We start from the raw sequence: 27124 nt of genomic DNA on the forward strand, positions 1-27124 counted from the left end.
AAAATATAAAAATAAAATGTAATAACTCAGCTGGTCACTAAGGATGAAGAGAGAGCAAGCCTCTGAAATATGTTCTTTAGTGTTATGTATACAAAGGGAAGTGATGAAGATAATGTAAATATGAAGATGTATCATCACTACAACCACAAAGGATCAATGTTTAGATGTTCCAAACACAATGATACAAATGTCAACAAATCACCTAGACCAGAGAGTTACACCCATGAGTCCTCAGAGAGTGAAATCCAGTTATCTGGAAGTCATTGTATATAACTTTTGTGGATTCATTAATAACTGTCTTGGCACCACATTACTGGTAAATGTAGCATTTGTGGTATCTATGTTTAATCCCTCGACTTCCTGAGGATTTACCCCCCTTCATGACCAGGCCATTTTTTGCACTACAGCGCTGTTTTACTTTAACTGACAATTGCACGGTCATGCAACACTGCACCCAAATGAAATTCACGTCCTTTTTTTCCCACAAATTGAACTTTCTTTCGGTGGTATTTGATTGCCTGTGCATTTTTATTTTTTGCGCTATAAGCAAAAAAAGAACAAAAATTTGAGAAAAAAAAAATAAAAATAACAGGGGTTTAAACATTTCCCTACTTTATTCCTAAAAAATCTGGGACATGCACAAGTGATAAGCTGTCATTGTTTATGATCCATGAAAAGAGATTTGTTAATTATTGATTTAGTCATCATTTATTCATCATTTCAGCTGTAGCTGTCATTGAGATGTCACTCATCTGTCTTCATTTGATCTTTTGATTGCAGAAAACATCGAAGACACACAAGAATCTTCTCCTCCACCCTCCATCAAGCACCACACCGCACATAATACCGCTGTGCTACTCACCGATCATACCACACAAGGACCTTCTCCTCCACCCTCTCCTACAGAGTACATCGGAGACACACAAGAACCTTCTCCTCCACCCTCTCCTGCAGAGTACATTGGAGGGGTTCAATCTGTCACACCAAGACCAGATACTATGCAGAATATAACAACTCCACAGTATGATAATTGTCAAAAAAGGACCAAATCCCACATCACACATCGTACCATTGTGCTACCCACCGATCATACCACCCAAGGACCTTCTCCTCCACCCTCTCCCACAAAATACACTGTGATTGTCAAATCAGGAGTCTGTCTAAGAATAACGGCAACCTTCATACTAATGGTGAACACCACCAAGATCAGAAATGTAAGTTAGTCCTGAATATAATCTAGAAGTTGTAAAGGCCTGAGAGCCAATGTCAATAAACAATATCCAGTGAAGAATCCAGTTGTATAAGTCAGGATTGGTTTAGATCGTCATATCCTGTGATTAAGAGATTAGTGACTATATGACATCCAGTTCTGAGGTCATAGACAGGGCGACCAGCAAAGAGCAATGGCCATAAATCTTACAACAATATGATATTATCATTGGTTGTAACAGTAGCAATTCCCCAACTCTTAAGAGATAATAGATATAACACAGTGGCTAAGGGAAGGGTCATATGAAATGTGGAGACATCCCAGTAACTGGACATCACACTGCTGCTGTGTCCTGTCTTAGATGTTACCATTTAGTTTCTACAATTCATTTATCTCTGTGATTCTGTTTTGCTGTCAGGTTGCAGTAACAATTCCCTTCTCTTCTCAGCTCAGAGCTATAACTATGGAATAGCAAATAGAAGAGTCATACAAAATGTGGAAACCTTCCAATAAATGGACATCACACTATTGATGATTGTATGGATTAGTTGACAGGTTACTCCAGTTATATAAAAAACAATTCCTCCACTTACCACCCAACAATGTGTGCAACAATTACACTAAAAGCAGCAATACTCAAAGGTCTTATAACTTTCTAAACCATAAAAAAATAAACCTGTAATAAACCGTGCTGTGAGACGGACTAGTCCTAATTCACTAACATTTCCAAGTAATCAGCAAATTACAAATTCAAAAGTCGTGTAATAACGCTCCTAATGTATAATAATGATTGATCCCACAAAGATCAGAGAACAGTTATATAAACCAGGGCTTAACATTTCAAGTCCTGAGCTACTAGCCAGGCCTTAAGAGTTACTCTGCACCAGTTGTCCCACCCAACCCCTACCCTGCTACACCCCTAATTCTGCCCCTAAACATGACCTTGTAAATTATTTCATGAAATTACACTGTTAAATATTACCCACATTACATCAGGGTCCCCAGAGTCCCCCCACATTACATCAGGGCCTCCAATGTCCCCCTAAACACTCCATCATACTTGGATCATGCACCACATACAACCATAACCCCCCATAATCTTTCACTCACAAAACCATAACTTTACCAAGCATGTCCTACCTACTATCCAACCCAGCAATACCTCAAATGTCCCCCATACTCACCCACCCATAATAACCACATCATCCTGAACCTGACCAAACCACCCATACATGTAGGTTTACATACAGATACAGTGGGGCAAAAAAGTATTTAGTCAGCCACCAATTGTGCAAGTTCTCCCACTTAAAAAGATGAGAGAGGCCTGTAATTGGCGTCATAGGTAGACCTCAACTATGAGAGACAAAATGAGAAAAATGCAGACAATCACATTGGCTGATTTGGAAAGAATTTATTTGCAAATTATGGTGGAAAATAAGTATTTGGTCAATATTAAAAGTTCATCTCAATACTTTGTTATATATCCTTTGTTGGCAATGACAGAGGTCAAACGTTTCCTGTAAGTCTTCACAAGGTTGGCACACACTGTTGCTGGTATGTTGGCCCATCCTCCATGCAGATCTCCTCTCGAGCAGTGATGTTTTGGGGCTGTCGCTGGGCAACACAGACTTTCAACTCTCTCCAAAGGTTTTCTATGGGGTTGAGATCTGGAGACTGGCTAGGCCACTCCAGGACCTTGAAATGCTTCTTACGAAGCCACTCCTTCATTGCCCGGGCGGTATGTTTGGGATCATTGTCATGTTGGAAGACCCAGCCACATTTCATCTTCAATGCCCTTGCTGATGGAAGGAGGTTTGCACTCAAAATCTCACGATACATGGCCCCATTCATTCTGTCCTGTACATGGATCAGTCGTCCTGGTCCCTTTGCGGAGAAACAGCCCCAAAGCACGATGTTGCCACCCCCATGCTTCACAGTAGGTATGGTGTTCTTTGGATGCAACTCAGCATTCTCTCTCCTCCAAACACGACGAGTTGTGTTTCTACCAAACAGTTCTATTTTGGTTTCATCTGACCATATGACATTCTCCCAGTCCTCTTCTGGATCATCCAAATGCTCTCTAGCAAACTTCAGATGGGCCCGGACATGTACTGCCTTAAGCAGAGGGACACGTCTGGCACTGCAGGATCTGAGTCCCTGGCGGCGTAGTGTGTTACTGATGGTAGCCTTTGTTATGTTGGTCCCAGCTCTCTGCAGGTCATTCACTAGGTCCCCCCGTGTGGTCCTGGGATTTTTGCTCACCGTTCTTGTGATCATTTTGACCCCACAGGGTGAGATCTTGCGTGGAGCCCCAGATCGAGGGAGATTATCAGTGGTCTTGTATGTCTTCCATTTTCTAATTATTGCTCCCACAGTTGATTTGTTCACACCAAGCTGCTTGCCTATTGCAGATTCAGTCTTCCCAGACTAGTGCAGGTCTACAATTTTGTTTCTGGTGTCCTTCGAAAGCTCTTTGCTCTTCACCATAGTGTAGTTTGGAGTGTGACTGTTTGAGGTTGTGGACAGGTGTCTTTTATACTGATAAGCTCAAACAGGTGCCATTGATACAGGTAATGAGTGCAGGGCAGAGGAGCCTCTTAAAGAAGAAGGTACAGGTCTGTGAGAGCCAGAAATCTTGCTTGTTTGTAGGTGACCAAATACTTATTTTCCACCATAATTTGCAAATAAATTCTTTCCAGATCAGCCAATGTGATTGTCTGGATTTGTTTTCTCATTTTGTCTCTCATAGTTGAGGTCTACCTATGATGCCAATTACAGGCCTCTCTCATCTTTGTAAGTGGGAGAACTTGTACAATTGGTGGCGACTAAATACTTTTTTGCCCACTGTACATGTACATACACACACACAAACAGAGACACCTGTACACACACAGACATGTACATACACACACACACAAACCTGTACACACACACACAGAGACACATGTACACACACACATACAGACACATGTATACACACAGACACATGTACAGACACACAGGCACATGTACAGACACACAGACATGTACATACATACAGACACATGTACATACACAGAAATACACAGACACATGTACATACACACAGACACATGTACATACATACACAGGCACATGTACACACAGACACATGTACGTACATACACATAAACACACACACACACATGTACATGCACACAGACACATGTACATACACGCAGATACATGTACAGATACACAAATGTACATACACACACACGTACATACACACACACGTACATACACACACACATACAAATAAACACACACACACAGACAGCCCTATAAAAAAATTTCAGTACTTCATTACCTTCACTCACAGAGCCGGGTACTGCACTCTAGGGGGAGGCAGAGAGCACAGCACACACTCCTTTCTTTGCTTTCACTTTGCTCAACTATTGAGCAGTCTGACGTCTCCCAGTGCCACTGACAGATCCGGCCTGAGCTCCGAGCCTGCTCAGCAAGACGGCCCTGGGGACACACTCACCCCCACCATAATTTCCACTCGCCAATGCAAGCAGGCCTGATATAAATGATAATAATACAATATAACACTGTATGTGTGACCATGTGGTTAATAATATGTGTCAAAGATAGTGAACAAATAATGTGATCGGTACTGTGATATGGGCCCGAGATCACCAGCAGCCGTTTTTAAAAGCAAACTTTTTTTGATTAAAGTCACTTCCGGTGCCATTGCCAAAACAGGAAGTGAGATGAAATCCCCCAATCCCTTGGGGCCCCCAAGTCACCAAAACTAGTGTCCCTGTTGGAAAATTTCAACTCTATTACTTTTTTGGGGAAATTTGGGATTTTCTTTTTTTATTATTATTATTATACAGTATTTATATCACGCTAAAAGGTTTGCTCAGCGCTGTACATTGTAGTGGGGTACAGAACATGAGACAATGCAGTACCAAAACAGAACACGAGGGATTCAAGGGCCCTGCTCTTTCCAGCTTACAATCTTTTACTTTCACTGGTAATGGTAATCTGGACACATAGTGTGTGTGTGTGTAGGGGGGGCTCAGGGGTTCAGCAGATTATGTATTAGTTCCTAAGAGTATCAATCGTTGCTTACAACTTGAGCTACTCCACACTGCCCCCCCGCCACAGGTGCTGATTTCACCCTGCTGCCTTTCAAGCCTCCCCTGCCTGGGGCTTAACCCCTTTGAGTCCAGAGTCCTGGTAGTCAGGCTTTGGAGGTTCTACCCACCCAAAACTCTTTGAACTTCTGAAATTATGGGTCCATAATACAGACGTATCAATCCAGAGTACTGAAAATCAGTCCTCTCTCTAGGCAAACACCTCTCCCTACATGGGTGAGAACTAGGTAATGTCTCCCAAAACTGCCCCCCTTAAAGGGAATCTGATTCAATGACCGGGGGAATATATCTGCCATCCAGGACACATTCTCAGTGTTCTGTACAGTACAAATATCTGCTCAATAAAAGTACATAAACAAGTAAATCTTCCAAATATGTCAAACATCAACTCATGTGAAAGAGTGTTGTGTTCCTCCACCAAGGAGGCAAAGGGACAGACTCTCACCCTCTAAATTATAAAAGGGGTAGTCAGGCTGGTTCCTATTAAGTGCAAAAAATGGGCACTGCCCCAGTCTATAACTGGCCTTCTCAGCAAGGAGCACATGGAAGGGCGACACATATCAAACAATTGAGAGAAAAATCCCCAGCTCAGCTTACCAACCAGCCTGCAAACAAACTGAATTAGCAAGTGTAACAGTATGCGTTAAAAACAGGGGTTTAGTTAGCACACATTTGCAAATACATGTGTAAGCTGCAGAGCCTCTTCATGGCACCCCGATATTCTGCAGTTCCTAACTCTGTAAAATTCAGTTTGTTTGCAAGCTGGTTGCTAAGTTGAACTGGGAATTGTTGTAAGGGACCACCCGGCAGTACCACTAGCACTCCACTAACTAGGTGTTTCCAGAGCACGGAGTCTAAGTCCCAGGGTGCTTGTTCACCAGGGCCCCTGATGGTGGGGATGGACTTGGAGCCCCCCGAGACCAGGTCGTGGCTACTGGGCAAACCCGTCAGTGGTAGTGGTATTCGCCGAGGGCTCCTGCGGGGAAGAGCCTGATATGAGGAGGTCAGGAGACCCCACTGGGAGGGATGGACGGATGGATGGATGGATGGCTGAGCAGGTGCGGGGTCAGACAAGCCGGGTCGGTAACAGGGAGGACGGTACGGTACGAGGCAGCGGGCAGAGAATAGTCGGGTCACACGCCAGGTCAGCAACAGCAGGTCAGATCCAATAGGGGGCATTCAAGAGAGAGGTCAGGCAAAGCAAGGGTCAGGGCAGGAGAAATACAGCAAGGTCAAGCACAATCCGGGTCAGCAACTTACTATTCACAGGTTCGCAGATACAGGATACAGGTAAGACCAGAAGGCACTGAATGACAGCTCAGGGCCATTTAAATATCCCGCCCTGCGCTGCCATTAGTGCCCAGCGGGCGGCCGCGGCTTCTACTGCGCATGCGCGAACTCGAACGCCGCGGCCGGCCCGGACCTAATGCTCGAGTCCCAGCACAGGGCGGCACACTGCGCCTGCGCCGGGACCATCGCGGCGGGGACCGAGGGGATCCCTGACAATTGTTCTCTTTTATTGTTTGACATGGTTCCCATTAAGTAGCCGGGATCATCTGCACTGAAGGATGAGACAATGCCTCATTTCCAACCATAAAACATATATAAAGTACACCTAGTGCTCCCTGTTTAAAACGGCCAAGTAATTTTTAAGACCACACCTACAATAAAAACAAATGCAAAAAATTTGAACTCTGTATGTGGTCTTAGGTAGGGGTTACTCCAGCAGCCCCCCACATTGAGTGATCCAGCTGACAGCTCCATAGATGCCATGAGACACAGACCTTCCATGCTGAATGGACACCAGCGGCTCAGTGCTCCTCCCTACGCGTTCCATCATTGGTTCTATCATTTTGTTTTCATATTTGTATTGATCATGTTGTTTTTTTCACTCACTTTGGCACTTATTATTCACTGTATGGTCATGTATATTATTGTCATTAATTGTTTATATATTAGTTCACTGATCTTTGTGGGATTGATTATTATTATCATTGTTTATTAGGAGCATTCTTACACTACTTTTGGATTTGTAGCCGCCTATTGCTCAGCAATTTTAGTGAATTAGGAGTAGTCAGTCTCACAGCCCAGCACAGGTTTATTGTTTAGGGTTACTTCAGTCAGCTCTGTATATTGAACAACACAGGGAAATGGTATTACTGGGATGGCCCTGACTGCACTCACCAGTCACTGGAGATGTATTCAACAACGGGGTCGGTCTATTCCCCAGAAATGCTCCAACAATAAATACAAAGGAGGCATGACCACTTATCTCTCTTTTCAATTAACTTTATTGTACAATGTTCATTGCATCTCCCCCCAAACTCTGCTCTTCCACACTTTTCACCTTCTTCCAGGACATATTAATATTGGTTGAAAGGTGGATGAAATAATAAAAGGTACCACACAGCGATCTGCGATATCCAGCATTGGAATTGAAAGTTAATGGAGATTAAACATGGTTTTATTAAATATACTATTAAAGATCATTGTTATTATGGAGGGTCTCTTATAGCCACTTGCCCTCCGGAGGATTCACCCCCCTTAATGACCAGGCCATGTTTTTGCTATTTGGCGCTGTGCTGTTTCAACTGGTAATTGTGTGGGCATGCAATGCTGTACCCAAACAAAATGTATGTCTTTTTTCACACAAGTAGAGCTTTCTTTTGGTGGTATTTTATCACCACTGGGTTTCTTTTTTTTGTGATATAAACAAAAAAAACCCAAAAATTTTGGAAAAAAAATTATTTTATACTTTCGGTTATAAAAAATATACAATGAATTCAAAGTTAGTCATACATTTAGGCCAAAACGTATTCCGCCACATGTCTTTGGTAAAAAAAATCCCAATAAGTGTTTATTAATTGGTTTGTGTGAAAGTTACAGCGTCTACAAACTATGGTATATATACTGCAATTTACGTAGCTTTTTCTTTCTGATTGTCACATTTCTTGAGACGCTAAAATTCCAGGGCAGTACAAACACCCCCAAATGACCCCTTTTTGGAAAGTAGACACCCCAAGGAATTTGCTCAGAGGCATGTTGAGTCCATGGAATGGATTTTATTTTTTTGCAACAAATTTTTGGAAAATGACAATTTTTCTTTTTTTTTTTACACAAAGTTGTGACTTAAACTATATATTGATCACAGATGACATGGCTATATGTGGAATAACACCCCAAAACACATTCTGCTACATCTCCTGAGTATGGGGGTACCACATGAGAGAGAATTTTTGGCAACCTATCCACATACAGGCACCCAAAATCCAATGACCACCTTCAGGCTTTCAAAGGGCATATTTCCTCATATCACTCCCTCATTACCTATTACATTTTTGAAGACCCTAAAATGCCAGGACAGTACAAACACCCCTCAAATGACCCCCTTTTGAAAAGTAGACACCCCAAGAAATGTAATAAGAGGCATGGTGAGTATTTTCATTTTTGTCAAAGGGTTTTGAAAAAGAAAAGAAAAAATGCATTTTTGCTTTCTTTCTTCATTTACCAAAAACTTGTGGCAACAAATTAGATCTGAGAAATACTCCCCATGCCACTTAGCAAATACCTTGGAGTGTCTACTTTCCAAAAAAGGGTCATTTTGGGGGGCTTCTACTATCCTGGCATCTCAGAGCCAACATTAGCGGCTTCTGCCACACATCCCCCTCTCTTCTGACAACTTAAAGAACACTTTTCTGACATTTTTTGTTCACATGAAAAAAACATTTTTTTTGTTGCTAGAAAATTACTTTGAACCCTCCAAAAATATATATGTTTTTAAAGCAGAGGCCGTAGAGAACAAAATGTCGGGTGTTACAATTTTTTGGTGGTGATTTTCTTTTTTAATTTATAATTTGTTTTTATTTTTACACTGTCCCTCTTTTTTGGGGGGATCAATTTTATTGTTATCACAGAGAATGTAAATATCCCCTGTGATAGCAATAGGCAGTGACAGGTATTGTTTTCTGAGAAATCTGGGGTGTATTAGACTCTAGATCTCTCCTCTGCCCTTGAAGCATCTGATCTCACCAAGATCAGTGTGATCGGAAGATTTCCCTTTTTAAAAATGGCACCTTAATATCCAGCAAAACTGAAATGATGAAATGCTCGTAGCTTCCAGCTGGCAGAACTTCTGGCCGCATTCTTGGATTCCCCTGTGGGATGGGAGAGCCCAAGAAATCCGTGGATGGTGGGTGGAGGGGGGAGAGGCCTTCCAGCTGCTTGTAAAATAGATCCAGCAGCTAATTAGCCACTAGGATTGCTTATAAATTAAAGCCGACCACCAGCTGAAAAAACAATACCAGGATGATGCCTGTAGCTGCAGACACCATCCCAGTATAACCACTCAAAGTCCAGCGATGTTCCAGTACATTGCTGGTCCATGTTGGGCATATATGTAACGGCAGAGAACACGGACATACGATGAATCGGGTCTGTGGACCAATATGGCCGCAATTCTTTCTTTTTTGTACATACACTGCTCAAAAAAATGAAAAGAACACTTTGAAAACACATCAGATCTCAATGGGGAAAACTCTCCTGCTGGATCTCTATACTGATATGGACGGGGTAATGTGTTAGGAACATAAGGATGCCCCATCATTGGATGGGAATGAAAATGATCGACCTACAGAGGACTGAATTCAAAGTGAAAAAACGATGCAGCAGGTGAGTCCATTTTGCTGAAATTTCCTCACAGCAACTCAGAATGGTCCTCAGTAGTTAGTATGGCCCCCACGTGCTTGTATGCATGCCTGACAACATTGGGGTATTCTCCTAATGAGATGATGAATGGTGTATTTCCTCCCAGATCTGGACCAGGGCATCACTGAGCTCTTGGACAGTCTGAGGTGCAACCTGGCATCGTCGGATGGACCAAAACATGATATCCCAGAGGTGTTCTATTGGATTTAGGTCAGGCGAGCACGGGAGCCATTCAATGGTATCAATTCCTTCATCCTCCAGGACCCACTGCACCAGGAGGAACCCAGGACCTACTGCACCAGCGTAGGGTCTGACAATGAGTCCAAGGATTTCATCCCGATACCTAATGGCAGTCAGGGTGCCATTGTCTAGCCTGTAGAGGTCTGTGCATCCCTCCATGGATATGCCTCCCCAGACTATCACTTACCCACCACCAAAATGGTCATGCTGAACCATGTTACAGGCAGCATCACATTCTTCACGGCTTCTCCAGACCCTTTCACGTCTGTCACATGTGCTCAGGGTGAACCTGCTCTCATCTGTGAAAAGCACAGGGGGCCAGTGACGAACCTGCCAATTCTGGTGTTCAATGGCAAATGCCAGTTGAGCTCTATGGTGCCGGGCAGTGAGCACAGGGCCCACTAGAGGACGTAGGGCCCTCAGGCCACCCTCACGAAGTCTGTTTCAGATTGCTTGGTAAGAGACATTCACACCAGTGGCTTGCTGGAGGTCATTTTGTAGGGCTCTGGCAGGGCTCATCCTGTTCCTCCTTGCACAAAGGAGCAGATACCGGTCCTGCTGATGGGTTAAGGACCTTCTACAGCCCTGTCCAGCTCTCCTAGAGGAACTGCCTGTCTCCTGGAATCTCCTCCATACTCTTGAGACTGTGCTGGGAGACACAGCAAACCTTCTGGCAATGGCACATATTGATGTGATATCCTGGAGGAGTTGGACTGCCTGTGCAACCTCTGTAGTGTCCAGGTATGGCTTCATGCTACCAGTAGTGACACTGACCCTAGCCAAATGTAAAACTAGTGAAAAACAGCCAGAAAAGATGATCAGGGAAAAAAATGTCAATGGCCTCCACCTGTAAAACTAGTCCTGTTTTGGGGGTTGTCTCATTGTTGCCCATCTATATGTATATATATATATATATATATATATATATATATACACACACTGTAGTTTGTAGACATGTAGCAGTATACATATTTACCTAAATTTATGAAGAAATCTGATTTTATTGGATAGGTTTTATAGCAGAAAGTAGAACATATCAGGTTTTTCAAAATTTTCAGTCTTTTTTTTCATTTATATAGCAATAAATAAAAATCCCAGTGGTGAATAAATACCACCGAAAGAAAGTTCTATTTGTGTGATAAAAGATAATCAAATTGTATTTGTGTACAGTGTTGCATGACTGCGAAATTGCCAGTTAAAGTAGCACAGTGTTGAATAGAAAAACATGCCCTGGTCATGAAGGGGTAAAACCTTTCCGGAGGTCAAGTGGTTCAGACTAAAGAGAAACCAATGATGATATGGATATGTTGTACCCTTAAGATTGGTAATTGTTGGAATTTCTTACAGATACGTGCCCCCCCCCAACCAGTGGGCGGAGCAATAATAACCCCACTTGATTCCCCATCCAAACTGAATGTGGATCCTGGCAGAGTTATTGTATTCTGACATTGGGGAGACTTTCCCGCCATCACAATACACTGATCAGCACTGCCGGCTATAGACGGGGACATTGATCGAGCGGGAAATCCGACGGGCTGGTTGTACAGAAGTGGATTGGTAGAGCTTCTGTACAGCCAGCCTGTCCATACATGGGTCAGAATTCGGCCGGGCCCTGCTTAAACCGCCCGAAGTTTGATTCATGTATGAGTGGCTTAAATCTTTTCCCGGAATGACAAGACCCTGTCAGAGGGTAAAACGCATCAGCAGAGGAACAGCGATTTGGGGGGATGCAATGAACACGGGGTATTGAATGGAGGGGTTGTCAGCTCTGTGAATGACTATTGGGGGGTGGTAGTAAATCCCCGCTCTACAAATGTCAGGCAGTATGCAATCATAGGATTGTTAGGTCTGGTCCTCCTCATACTCATCCTTGTGGTCTTTGTGGTCTTCAGGTCACCATCCCGTCACCTCCAATCACAGACTTCTATGGTGTATGTTATCGTTATGAAACATGGCTGAGACTGTTCTTTCCAGGAGGACGTCTTACCCTGATATTCAGAGAGGTATGGAGGGCACAGGCTGGGGGAGGGGTGTAATGATGGGACATGGAGGGTACAATATGTCTGAAGACCCCCAGGCTGTCCAGGGGGTACAGAGGGGACCACAGCTCAGTATTATGGGAAGCTGCTTGTAATAAAAGGAGAGATTTGATTTCCAGACATCAGACAATATTACACATGTGCACAATACATTTTTTTCCCTTTCGATTCGTTAATGAACTCATTTTGTTTAGTTTTATTCGTTAAATTCATTTTCGGAATTCATTTAGTTTAGTTTGTTTATTAGTTTTCAAATTTGAATTCAATTCATGTTTGTATTTATTTGATGTCAATTCAAATTCATTGAGACCAAATAAAAATTATCAAATAGATCCAAATTCATTGTGAAGAATAGCTGTTCTGTTTGAAAATCAAATTTTGTAAGACGGTTATATTCTTTCAATTGTATTCTTTTCTACTTTTTCTATTCTGTTCAGTTCTTCTCTATTCTATTCTATTCCTTTATTTTCTATTCTATTCAATCCATTTATTTTATATTCTGTTCTGTTGTATTCTATTCTATTATTTTTCTACTCTCTTCTATTCTTTTAATTTCTATTCTAATTTATTCTATTTTGTTATTTTAGATTCTTTTCTGTTTTGCTTTATACTATTATTTTGTATTCTATTCCTTTATCTTCTGTCGTGTTTTATTTTATTCTATTTTATTCTATTCTGATATTTTAAATCCTTTTCCTTTATTTTCTATTCTACTCTTTTCTTTTATTTTCTACTCTATTCTATTCTATTCTTTTTTATTCTACACTTTAATTTTCTGTTCTATTCTATTTTATTCTATCCTGATATTTTAGATCATATTCCTTTTATTTTTTATTCTATTCTATTCTTTTTTTCTTCTACTCTTTTATTTTCTGTTCAAAATTCCAATTTGAAGGAAATCAGCAATAGTTGGTAATATGTTTATATTTAAACTAATCCAAAAGAATGAAATTACATTTAATCAGAAATTCAAATAGAATTTGAGTCTAATTGAATTTGAATGGAATTCAAAATAAAATTCAAATTCGATTCAAATTCAATTCAACTCAATTTCTTTTTGAATTTCTGATGAAATTTATTTTCATTATTTTATAGTTGTCTAAATTTGTTGCTATTGTAATTCAGAAATTTGTACACACCCGAATCTCAGAATGTGGAAAATCTTGTCACAATTTCAATTCTGAATAGAACAAAGCACTTATGTGTAGACAATATGAGGCGGACAGGTTTGGATGTTGTTTCCTGAAGTAATGGTCTGTTTCACCTTCCCCTTTATGCAGTGACCCAGTCTGCATGGACAGTATGGCCGCTCGCTGACTACAAAAAACAAAGATAACATGAATTGGACTTCCACCCTTCCCACTTACTGTCACCCCCCATCACCCTTCTCTTACTTCGTCAGATTTTTGGAGATCACATCCCCACACTGTCTGATTTCTCATCTAGGTGAGAAGGAAGTATTCATTGCCCACGGACTTCTAGAACACCCACATCTGGAATCCTAGGAGGCCGTGGGGTTCTCTAAGGTTCATGCACCACATCATTGGGGGGGGCACTTTATCTTCCTGGTTTTTGCAGCTTGCCCCCTATAACACCCTGTGGTACATGTGTGTCATCATGGGGCTGGATGCAAGAACCTGGAAGAGAAAAGTGGCCCCATGATGATGTCAGAAGAAGATGGTGGCATGAGATCAGGTGTGTAGTGGTGGGGTGGTGGATCCCTACATGATGCCACTGGGTTGCTGGGTGTGTGCAGATCCCAGCTATAGAGGTAAGGGGGGGGGGGCGGTAAAGGAGTGAAGGTCCTTCTTGAGGCTTCAACAAGACATAGAAGGTGAAGTCAGCGTAGTTTTTCTTCAGAAGTGCAGTACAGAGGATGATTTTCAGGGTCTTTGTAGTGTAAGAAGACAATGACTTTCTAAGCCCTGTCTCTGCAATGATACTGACATGAACAGGGTACGAGAGCAGGACGTGTCTAGCTAGTGACTGTACTAATACTGGCCAGGAGGGGGCACAAGGGTGCATATCCAAGTTGCTGTGGCACCACACTCCCCAATAGGTGGCAGTACATTCCACTATATCATTGACTGAACCTGGGGCACACATACCCCCAGGGGAAGGTGACTAAAAATCAGTGATGGGGCCACCCAGTGATTTAATATCACAGATTGCTAGGATGCAGGTAACTGAGTCACACAGCATCATGTGTTTCTATGGTGTGAGTGGTATTGATACATGGTGTCATTGGATGTTGTGGTCCTAATCCAGGGAAGGCATCATTGACAATTTTAGGATCTCCCCCTCCTCCTCTTGCTGTCTGTTACAATGCCCGCCCACTTTTCTCATCATCCCATCCAGCTCCTCCATTTTCTGTGCTGACTGCACTGTCCCCTCCCCTGCAGAGCGCAGAGCACTGTGCACCCATTAGGTCCAGGCTCCATGTAGGAGAGCAGTACATACTGACTGGTGCAGACATGGTCGGTGGAGGGAGGATAGTCTTTCTCATATGTCCTCTCTCCTCTCCTGGATGGTCCTCCTATTAGTGAGGGTCCTACAGTCATCACATGGGGGGCTTACAAAGTGATCAATGCCAGCAGAGTGATGAGATTGGCTCGCTCTGCTCCGGCACTTTTATTATTCGCTATCTCTGCAAAGTCTACAGTGTACAATAGCTTCATAGTTCCAGGAGGGCTGAGAACGCTGTCAGATCTTCTCCACATCCATCTCTCTGCCATCACTACCACCCAGCTGTCCTGAGATCAGAGGGAATGTATGACTTTGCTGCATCTCCTGAAGGACAAGTATGGAGAATGGTTCTACTTATCACACCGCTGTTAGCTCCACCCCCTACTCCACCCTCTGTCCTGGGGGGTGGGGGGGGCAATTCATGGAAATGGGTTGCAAAGGTGTACCAAAGCATGACACATTGAATTGCACCAGCAGTAATACATATCATATGTGGGACACAACTAGTAACAATTGTATTAATGGAACCATTTGTACTATTCTTTTGTAGAACAAGACGGAGAGTTTGTTTTACCTGGAGAGGATTTATACTTACATACGGGAAGAAGGTAATCCTACAAATCCAACTGATGGAATGTTTTAGCAGCACAGTAAACCCTCGCTAGCACTGCATCCAAATGTACGAGTCCAAGTTACACAGTCAGTTCACCCAAATCTGGAATGTCGGTGTTTGGTGGAAGCTGGTTGTTGTCACCCCCCATGGCAGTCTTTGATAGTTTTCAGAAACTCTATTGGAGAGATCCCTGCACTGAATTCCTGAGTCCTCCCACCTCCTGTGCCCATCATGAGGGATTCTCATCATCCCTGGGAGCTGCAATCAATCTGATCTGCTCCTTGTGATTCCCTCCCCATGTAATCTCTCCTGCCTTACTACGGCCGGCTTTGTTCCCGGACTGGGAGGTATAGGCCAGGCTGGATGTGACCTGCTGATTAATATATCCCCTACACCTATGCCAACACCCACCTGAGCAATCCCTTCATTCTGAGCCCTAAGCTCCAGTCCATGTTGGTTCCTGAGCTCCCGATTTTCTGTTTCTCTGGTTATCACCTTCAAGGCTAAGTTCCCCTTTCCGGGCAGAATTTCACTTTTTATAATAAATAGAATCCTTTTCCAATGTCCTTTCTGCCCATCCCCCCCCTCCCCCCCCCCAATGTGCTCATCTTTCAGATGACTTATCCTCGGAAGTTTTACATTTTCACGTTTCGGTTTGAATTTTTACAAAAATGCTTTCTGCTTCCGTCACTTCCTGTAGATCATCTCCCATCATGCACTGCCTTAGTACATCACAGAATAGGGAGTGGTTACCTGTCTGGACCACACCCCCCCTCATTACTATGCAACCTCTTGATTTATTTCCACCCACTTTCCTTATTCTTCCCTTAAGATGACCATACACATTGCAATCTGATTGTACAATCTCCTGTAGGCTCGGTTCACACTTTTGCAGTTTGCGTTTGATACGTTTCTGCAGTGTTTTTTGCTGTGCATTTTGCATTTCTGTACATTTGTTTTTGACAATTTTTTTACTTTTTTCCAGCTTCTTGCTAGGCAGATTAACCACTTCCCGACCGGCCGTTGTATATAAACGGCCGGACGGTGGCACTGCAGGGTCGGGTGGCCGTCAATAAACGGCCTCCCCGCACCCTGCTTGTGCGCGCTCCCTGGGAGCGCACAGCACCGCGATCCGGTGCCCGCTGTGTCCTCTGGACACAGTGAAACACCGATCGTCGGACGGGACCTCTGTACGAGGTCCCGATCATGTGATCACTGATTGGCCAATCAGTGATCACATGCAAAGTAGTAAGCAAGATGTCACTTGTGACATCATTGCTTACTATGTGTGAAATCTGTGAATGATCACAGAGGTCACATGGTACAAGGCTATTCACAAAAGCCTTGTACCATGTGACAAGCTGTGACCAATCACAGCTCACTCAGTTCTTCTCAATGAGTGCAAGAATGCACACACAGAGAAAGAGAAATGATTGCTTTTACACCCTATATGGGTGTAAAAGCAATCGGTGTAAAAAAGAAAAAAAAAAAAATCTTCATCACCCCTCACAAGTAGTACAGTGTCACCATGGTGACACTGTACTACTAGGGTGACAGTATGTAAAAAAAAAAAAAAAAAATAATAATAATATAAAAAAATAAAATAAAAATGTAAAAAAAAATGTTTAAAAATTATAATTTTTGCTTATAGACTAAATTGGATTTTTTTTTTTTTACTAAAAAGATAACGGAATAAATTTTGGCTAAGATTTATGATGAAATATTATTTATTTGCAAAATTTTATAAAAAAAACACTTTTTTTCAAAATTTTTGGACATTTCATTTTCATAGCAAAAAAAATACAAATCCCAGTGGTGAATAAATACCACCAAAATAAAGCTTTATCTATCTCAAAAAAATGGTAAAAAATTCATTTGGGTACAGTGTTGCATGACCGCGCAATTGTCATTCAAAGTGTGATAGCGCTAAAAGCTGAAAATTGCCCTGGTCAGGAAGGGGGTAAAAGTGTCCGGTCTGGAAGTGGTTAAAACGCAAAACGCATCAAAAATGCACTACATGTTTTTCTGCAGCATCTCCATTACAGTCTATAGAACCAAAAATGCAATATTTTACGTTTAAAAAAGTCCCTGACCCTTTCCAAAAAACGCACCGAGTGAGAACGCGGAGATGTGAACCTGTCCCATAGGAAATCATGTTAAACGGACTGATGTAAGTTTCTGCAAAACGCGACAGCAAACGCATAGGTGTGATCCTAGACTTACCCCTCCCCCATCTAATATCAGCTAGCAAGGCAAGGGGCTGTCTGATTGGATACACATTGAATAGATTGTCAGGCGGGTTCTCCTACTCCATAGTTTTGGTGAATCTAAAAGAAATTGTACAGAGATGGTCCAATCAGATTGCACAGTGTATGTCCATCCTTATATAAGTACATAGGAGGGAGAGGATGGAGACACTCAGCTGTCAGGCCCCATTCACATCTCCATATAGTATTTTTTTTTTGGGTGGGGGGGGCACTTTGGAGCATTTTTGCTTGTCCCCCATAGGGCAGCCCTACGTGCTGCAAATGCCCCAAAGAAGCTCCAGAACATTTTTGGAGTTTAGCGCGGCCCGTTTTTACTGCATTTTTTGGTGCGTTTGCAGCACGTTTGTCACACGCCAGACTGGCGGCTGCTACCAGTGCTTGGGGGGCCATTAACATTTAATTGTGCTGCAAGTGCATTGTGCCTTTCCAGCATATTTCCGTAATGTGCAGCAAAGCGCGTGCGTTCTCTGCAGTTTCCTACATGTTTGGAAACGTTCAAATGTGAATGGAGCCTCATTGTTCTTGTGTATACACACCACTTTCACTTTCAGGCTCCATTCACACTTTGTGTTGGGAGAGCGCACGTTTTTTGGCTCATTTTTCCAGCAACTCACATAGGGCAGCCCATTGACTTCAATGCGTATCTCTACATGTGGCAAAGTAGCTCATCCTGATGAAGCCACGTGGTAGCGTGGAGTAACCCGTAGAGCGCGGTGTCACATTTCCGGTTACGTACTTCCAGTAGACACCATCTTTGTACACCCAGGGACCTGCAGTGCACCCACAGCACATGGGAAACCGCTGGATTGTATCTGCATAACTGTGAGTGTCCTTTTTGGCTTACTTATCTGCTATTGGAATAAATCATACTGCACTTTGGAGGCTCTCTTTGTCTACCTCTTTATGGCCTTATGATATTCCTGACACTATGACCATCATCTGACGGGAAAATTGATCTGTCAGTGGATGCTGAGTGGAACCATAGGAGCCAATTATCTGGGATCCCCAGTGCTGTGGAGCACATATTGTTCAATGTGTTGTGGCCCTTAGGGGTCGCTTCAAGGAGGTGAGGAGGCACTCTAGCCACTTTTGGATAGTGATACACACGTGTGTCACACAAGCACGCATCATGTTTGGAGTGAAAGATTGAAGCACTACTATTGCCTGTTTTGCACATCAACCTTTATGCACGATTTATTGCACTTTATTGTGGACTTTTGATTTATAGATATATTTCTGCATTGTGTCTGCAGTCAGAGCACCTGTCACTTTACAATAGAGTGTGATATATTGATCTTCTCCTCCATCTTACCCCTTTGAGGGTTCCTTTGTTGGCACATTGGATATAGGTCAGTGATTGACTGACCCGCTTGCACTTTATCACCAGGAATCCATCAATATAAGCATGGTCTAAAAGCACCGGCTAGAGTGTTATATTTATTATATATGCATGCTTTGTTTATATATTATTTACTTTTTTGTGATCTATATGCAAATATATATCATTGTAGATATATTATGCACACTGATTTATATATATGTGTAGCGCTTCACCATCATTATATTGTTAAAGTATCTCTTGGGTTATTTGGGCGCGTTGAGGTTTCCACGTTTTTGCGATACGCTCTGCTGCGTTTGTCACTCTTTTTTGATGAGGCAAAATGTGTGTTTTCTTTTTTGTTTGGGGTGTTGTTAACATTTAATGACACCAAAAGCACAACTAGTTCATTTTAGGTGTATAAAGGTGGTGTCACGTACCACCTAGCCATGTCCAGCCTTTTTTCCTATGTCTACCATCCCCCGACCACACATCATTTGTCTTCCTACACTTGGAAGTCATGTTCAGATGTAACCTATCTGTATGTTTTTGGTTTACAGATGGGACCCCCATAATGGAATTAATGTATCTAAACACCTTGGTGACCCCACTTGGACATTCATTTACCTGTGAAGAAGTGATGGTGAGGATTGATCACAGATTGAGTCTTGTGCTCCTGGATGTCCAGGTTCAGGCCTTTACACTGCATGGGGACAATTACCCGAGAGGTAAGTCACACTGGGATGACAATATTATAAATGTGCGGCTCTAGTGCTACCTTAGTGCACTTTAATAACTCTAATATATCAAATAATAAAACATTTGTGTCCTCACTCAGTGTCTGATATAAAATCCACCATTTATTAATCTATATATATTTATTCCACCCTAAATTGAAATTCAATATAACTGTAGTGCCCCTCAACTTAGCTAGGGGGAGCAAGCTACTTTTTTAGGTAGAAGCTGAGTAGCAGCCTGGGATGAGTCAGCCTGGCAGTGAGGTAGTGAGGTTACCTAGAACAGGCCAGGGAGATTCTGAAGGTCAGAGCTCTGGAGGCTTCCCACCTCTCTAGAAACCTGAGAGCTTTCTGGAGGAGGGATGGAGGAGGGGAGGAAGCTCAGATCTACATACTTGAGGGACCTCAGCAAATCTCCTGGCAGAAAGTGTCATGGTGACCAAGGCAACCTTTACATACTTAAATATACAAATGCAGCGCTTAAAAGAGTGATAAAACACAGTCCAGTGAAAGAAGTGCTCCGTGATTCCTAGTGCAAATGGTGGAAATTTACACTAACCAGATAGCGTAAAATTATACGCATGTGTGTATATATCCTGTGGAATCCCCTTCTCCACTCGGATCTGGTCAAAAGAATAGCCGGAAAGGTAGGTATCCTGCGCCCTCATGTGGTGAAAGTGTGGTCCAGCAGGTCAGAGTGATGCCAATCTGAGAAAAGCCTCCCCCGTCTCAGGAGATCCTTAGGGGCTGTGAAAATGGAAGAAGCTCCTCACAGGAGACACAGGGGAGTACTCATAGTGTAGTAGATAAGGCTTTATTGTAAAACATCTGTGCACAATGAACAGGGTATAGGCAGATATGGATGAAACACACTGACCCCTTGATATCAAAGATGGCCGCCGGGCCTCCTCGTGGCACCGGCGGCTTAGTGTCAACGGCGTCCTGGGTCCCAGCTGACGCATTTCGTGCGCACGCACTTCTTCAGAGGTGGAACAAAGGAACCGCCGTGACCGTCCCTTCTGACATATATATCGTAACTGACGCATGCGCACTGATGCGGCGCCATCTTGCCGAGGTCCGGGCGTCCGCAATTATCAAGTGCGCATGCGCGAGTGCCATTTTATCATGGGCGGAGATGAGTGCAGGAATCTAAAAAAACGGCTCCCTCCTAGTGGAGTCCGGGCGTCCGTATTTGCGCAAACGCGCATGCGTGGACGCCATTTTGCCATATGACAAAAGACACAGTGCCCAGCGCTGGCAAAGACAGTCTTGGTGATGACAGACGTCATGTGCGCTGTAATATAGTTCAATAATGAATGGTCTTTTGTTGGAGAAGACTCTTTGAAGAGGTATCCAATATGGAATGATGTATGGGAGAAAAAATTAAATTAAATTAAGGGGATTCCCAAATAATATAAAATAGCCAGGACAAGGGCTCATAGAATTAGTGGTGGATAAACCAGTGTCCTAACTAGGGGGGCCAATGAGTTCAAAAACCCCATAAAATGAACCAATAACTAAAATATAAATTTTAATAGAGTGTCAAGCCCCAATCATAGGTGATGATCCTATATATTAGGCCAAAGCAACATGATAAAATGGCATTTTAAAATTGTTTGTAAAATACCTGTCATATGGGGGTTCAAACCCACAATGACAAGGTATTCAAATATAAAATAAATACACGCTTATGTTAACCGGCAAAATAATTGCAGTGCTAAGAAGGACATGTGTTATAAGCATGTGTCATAAAATACAAAATACACAATACAAAGGCTGGGAATAATACGTTTCTTAAGTAGATATGTGAATATAAGGGTTACGCAAAAGTAAACTACCATGCATAGAATTAGAACAAAAGAATAAATGTATAGTGGCTCCCTGTTAACTCAAGGATATATCAGCATAATTTCATGTAGGCCCACATAGGTTCAGCTGTTATCGATGTAACAGTTGACGTCAAGCTCAATGTTCAAACCTGCGGGGTACAAAGTGTCCAATTCAAAGATATATTTAGTCTCCATCTGTGAGACCGCCCTGGTCTTAAAAGTTCCTCTCCAGTGTGAGGTTACTACATCAATACCAACAAATCTCAGACTGGAGGGGTCTCTGTGGTGATGTTTCCTATAATGGAGGGACAGAGAGTGTTCCTTGTACCCCTTTTTAATGTTATTGACATGTTCCCGGAGGCGGTCCCTAAGCCGTCTAGTTGTCCTTCCAATGTATTGCTTGGAGCAAGGACATTGTAGTAAGTATACAACATACTTACTATTGCAGCAAATGAATTTATCAATGTTGTATGATTTCCTAGTCTGGTTAGAGGCGAAAGTATCAATCTTTCTCTTCCTCACCCCATTGCACTTGCAAGCAATGCAATTGTTACATGGATAGAAGCCAGTATAGCTGAACAGAGAGGGAGATGGTGCAGGCAGAGAGACCACATTAGGAGCTATTTTGTCTCGCAGAGTGGATGATCTGCGGAAGATAACCTCGGGTTTATCCGGGAGAATCTTAGTGAGCGTGGAATCAGCCTTCAGGATCCCCCAATTTTTGGTGATTATATGTTTTAAGGACCTGTATTGAGTCGAGAAAGTAGTGATAAATGGACAAACCAAAGTTTTAGGTGGTTTAGTCTGGGTACTCAATAATTCCTGTCTATCCATATTAGCTATTAGTTCCATAGTGCTATCTAACCTCTCCTTGTCATAGCCCTTTTCAAGGAATCTGTCTTTAAGGATGTTGGCCTGCGTACGAAAGACGTCAACACTAGTACAGTTTCTCCTAAGTCTAAGGAATTGTCCTTTAGGTATTCCTGCCAACCAGCTAGGGTGATGGCAACTTCCAAGGGGAATAAAGCTGTTGCGATCGGTAGGTTTGAAAAAGGATTTTGTGGCAATACGCCCCTCTAGATTTAATAAAGTGAGGTCTAAGAAATCAATTTCCGTATTACTATAATTATATGACAATTTGATGTTAACCGTATTATTATTGAGAGTGGTGAAGAAATTAATGAGGGACTGCTCTGTGCCATTCCAAAATAGAAGTATGTCGTCAATGTACCGCTTATAGAAAAGTAGTTCAGGCCAGTCCATAGCATAAATGTTGTCCTCCTCCCAAAAGGACATGAACAGGTTTGCCAGGCTGGGGGCAAACTTTGCCCCCATGGCAACACCCTTGACCTGCAGGTAATACTTACTATCGAACCACATATAGTTTTTTGACATAGCAAAATCCAGGAGTTTTAATATAAACTCAATATGTGGGGAGTGAACGGGCTCTCATGTGTAAGATAGTGTTTGGCAACAATCATCCCATTTTTATGATTGATGTTGCTGTAAAACGCCTCAACATCCGCTGTGACCAGAAAGGCAGACGGAGGGATACAGATATCTTTAATAGAGTTGAGAACATGTTTAGTGTCTCTTAAATAGGAAGGAGTGTTGAGTACTAAGGGTTGTAAATGCTGGTCGATATAGGCGCCAATTCTTGAACAAAGTGAGTCGATGCCGCTCACTATCGGTCTACCCGGTGGTTTAGATGGATTCTTATGTACTTTTGGCAAAATGTACAGGACCGGAAGACGAGGAGCCTTGGGGCACAAAAATTCCTTCTCTTTTTTATTGATAATAGATCCCTCATACCCGTTTTTTATAATAGTCTTAAGGATGCGTTTGTACTCAGGCAAGGGATCTTTATGAAGCAAATGATAGGTTGACGTGTCCCCAAGAATGTTATACACTTCCGCTGTGTAATCACTCTTATTCAGAATCACAACTCCTCCCCCTTTGTCCGCTGGTCTTACTACAAGATCTTTTTTCTCCAAGAGGGATTTAATAGCCACATCAGTCTTGGGGTCTTTATATATTCTCTTGAGAGGGAGATTTTTTAGGTCTTTCAATACTTGGTCCTTAAATAAACCTACAGCAGAATTATTCTGTGCTGGGGGATTGAAAGTGGATGCGTTAGCAAGGGAGGTGTATTGGCCAGAGGGTTGTTTAGAAATAGGGTTATTCAGAAAGTATCTTTTGATGGATAACTTTCTTACAAATTTTTGGATGTCTATAAAAGCCTGGAATTTATTCATAGGCCTAGCAGGAGCAAATTTCAAACCTTTATTAAGGAGAATGAGTTCACTGTCAGAAAGGGGAGTTGCACTGAGATTAAAAATGCCCTTCCCTATCAAGTCCTCCTTCGTTTTGTTGGATCTATTGATTCTCCTCCCTCCCCTCTTGCCTCTATATTGTCGCTTCGTTTTCGTACCCTGCCTCTCTCTAAAAAACGATTGCCATTATTAGGGCGGGTATCTGGAGTTCTGGGGGTGGGAGGTGCATAATATTCATCATATGGTGGTCTCCAATGTTGATTTTGGTAATCGCGGGGGTACTGGTCTCTATAATACCCTTGTTGTGGGGAATTATAATAATGGTAATCATTGCGGTAGTCAGAGGAATTCCTTTGTGAGTGAGCAGGGCCCTGGTGATGATTCAAGAATTCAAGAATTGGCGCCTATATCGACCAGCATTTACAACCCTTAGTACTCAACACTCCTTCCTATTTAAGAGACACTAAACATGTTCTCAACTCTATTAAAGATATCTGTATCCCTCCGTCTGCCTTTCTGGTCACAGCGGATGTTGAGGCATTGTACAGCAACATCAATCATAAAGATGGGATGATTGTTGCCAAACACTATCTTACACATGAGAGCCCGTTACTCTCCCCACATATTGAGTTTATATTAAAACTCCTGGATTTTGCTATGTCAAAAAACTATATGTGGTTCGATAGTAAGTATTACCTGCAGGTCAAGGGTGTTGCCATGGGGGCAAAGTTTGCCCCCAGCCTGGCAAACCTGTTCATGTCCTTTTGGGAGGAGGACAACATTTATGCTATGGACTGGCCTGAACTACTTTTCTATAAGCGGTACATTGACGACATACTTCTATTTTGGAATGGCACAGAGCAGTCCCTCATTAATTTCTTCACCACTCTCAATAATAATACGGTTAACATCAAATTGTCATATAATTATAGTAATACGGAAATTGATTTCTTAGACCTCACTTTATTAAATCTAGAGGGGCGTATTGCCACAAAATCCTTTTTCAAACCTACCGATCGCAACAGCTTTATTCCCCTTGGAAGTTGCCATCACCCTAGCTGGTTGGCAGGAATACCTAAAGGACAATTCCTTAGACTTAGGAGAAACTGTACTAGTGTTGACGTCTTTCGTACGCAGGCCAACATCCTTAAAGACAGATTCCTTGAAAAGGGCTATGACAAGGAGAGGTTAGATAGCACTATGGAACTAATAGCTAATATGGATAGACAGGAATTATTGAGTACCCAGACTAAACCACCTAAAACTTTGGTTTGTCCATTTATCACTACTTTCTCGACTCAGTACAGGTCCTTAAAACATATAATCACCAAAAATTGGGGTATCCTGAAGGCTGATTCCACGCTCACTAAGATTCTCCCGGATAAACCCGAGGTTATCTTCCGCAGATCATCCACTCTGCGAGACAAAATAGCTCCTAATGTGGTCTCTCTGCCTGCACCATCTCCCTCTCTGTTCAGCTATACTGGCTTCTATCCATGTAACAATTGCATTGCTTGCAAGTGCAATGGGGTGAGGAAGAGAAAGATTGATACTTTCGCCTCTAACCAGACTAGGAAATCATACAACATTGATAAATTCATTTGCTGCAATAGTAAGTATGTTGTATACTTACTACAATGTCCTTGCTCCAAGCAATACATTGGAAGGACAACTAGACGGCTTAGGGACCGCCTCCGGGAACATGTCAATAACATTAAAAAGGGGTACAAGGAACACTCTCTGTCCCTCCATTATAGGAAACATCACCACAGAGACCCCTCCAGTCTGAGATTTGTTGGTATTGATGTAGTAACCTCACACTGGAGAGGAACTTTTAAGACCAGGGCGGTCTCACAGATGGAGACTAAATATATCTTTGAATTGGACACTTTGTACCCCGCAGGTTTGAACATTGAGCTTGACGTCAACTGTTACATCGATAACAGCTGAACCTATGTGGGCCTACATGAAATTATGCTGATATATCCTTGAGTTAACAGGGAGCCACTATACATTTATTCTTTTGTTCTAATTCTATGCATGGTAGTTTACTTTTGCGGAACCCTTATATTCACATATCTACTTAAGAAACGTTTTATTCCCAGCCTTTGTATTGTGTATTTTGCATTTTGTATTTTATGACACATGCTTATAACACATGTCCTTCTTAGCACTGCAATTATTTTGCCGGTTAACATAAGCGTGTATTTATTTTATATTTGAATACCTTGTCATTGTGGGTTTGAACCCCCATATGACAGGTATTTTACAAACAATTTTAAAATGCCATTTTATCATGTTGCTTTGGCCTAATATATAGGATCATCACCTATGATTGGGGCTTGACACTCTATTAAAATTTATATTTTAGTTATTGGTTCATTTTATGGGGTTTTTGAACTCATTGGCCCCCCTAGTTAGGACACTGGTTTATCCACCACTAATTCTATGAGCCCTTGTCCTGGCTATTTTATATTATTTGGGAATCCCCTTAATTTAATTTAATTTTTTCTCCCATACATCATTCCATATTGGATACCTCCTCAAAGAGTCTTCTCCAACAAAAGACCATTCATTATTGAACTATATTACAGCGCACATGACGTCTGTCATCACCAAGACTGTCTTTGCCAGCGCTGGGCACTGTGTCTTTTGTCATATGGCAAAATGGCGTCCACGCATGCGCGTTTGCGCAAATACGGACGCCCGGACTCCACTAGGAGGGAGCCGTTTTTTTAGATTCCTGCACTCATCTCCGCCCATGATAAAATGGCACTCGCGCATGCGCACTTGATAATTGCGGACGCCCGGACCTCGGCAAGATGGCGCCGCATCAGTGCGCATGCGTCAGTTACGATATATATGTCAGAAGGGACGGTCACGGCGGTTCCTTTGTTCCACCTCTGAAGAAGTGCGTGCGCACGAAACGCGTCAAATGGGACCCAGGACGCCGTTGACACTAAGCCGCGGTGCCACGAGGAGGCCCGGCGGCCATCTTTGATATCAAGGGGTCAGTGTGTTTCATCCATATCTGCCTATACCCTGTTCATTGTGCACAGATGTTTTACAATAAAGCCTTATCTACTACACTATGAGTACTCCCCTGTGTCTCCTGTGAGGAGCTTCTTCCATTTTCACAGCCCCTAAGGATCTCCTGAGACGGGGGAGGCTTTTCTCAGATTGGCATCACTCTGACCTGCTGGACCACACTTTCACCACATGAGGGAGCAGGATACCTACCTTTCCGGCTATTCTTTTGACCAGATCCGAGTGGAGAAGGGGATTCCACAGGATATATACACAC

The 27124-nt window shown here is 42.5% G+C and overlaps 1 protein-coding gene across 1 annotated transcript in view; it reads left to right on the forward strand.

The window, feature by feature from the left end:
- Nucleotides 1-27124, forward strand: part of LOC149428644 (uncharacterized) — a 119533-nt gene that overhangs the window by 51188 nt on the left and 41221 nt on the right. The window contains exons 2-5 of the mRNA XM_089667159.1: nucleotides 955-1214; nucleotides 12171-12281; nucleotides 15334-15391; nucleotides 19542-19709. Coding sequence (XP_089523285.1) covers nucleotides 955-1214; nucleotides 12171-12281; nucleotides 15334-15391; nucleotides 19542-19709 — 597 coding nt within the window. The remainder of the gene's footprint in view (nucleotides 1-954; nucleotides 1215-12170; nucleotides 12282-15333; nucleotides 15392-19541; nucleotides 19710-27124) is intronic.

Source organism: Staurois parvus, unplaced genomic scaffold (genome assembly GCF_062004578.1).
Source record: "Staurois parvus isolate SC_StPar_1 unplaced genomic scaffold, SC_StPar_1.0 ptg003065l, whole genome shotgun sequence".
NCBI classification, from domain to species: domain Eukaryota; kingdom Metazoa; phylum Chordata; class Amphibia; order Anura; family Ranidae; genus Staurois; species Staurois parvus.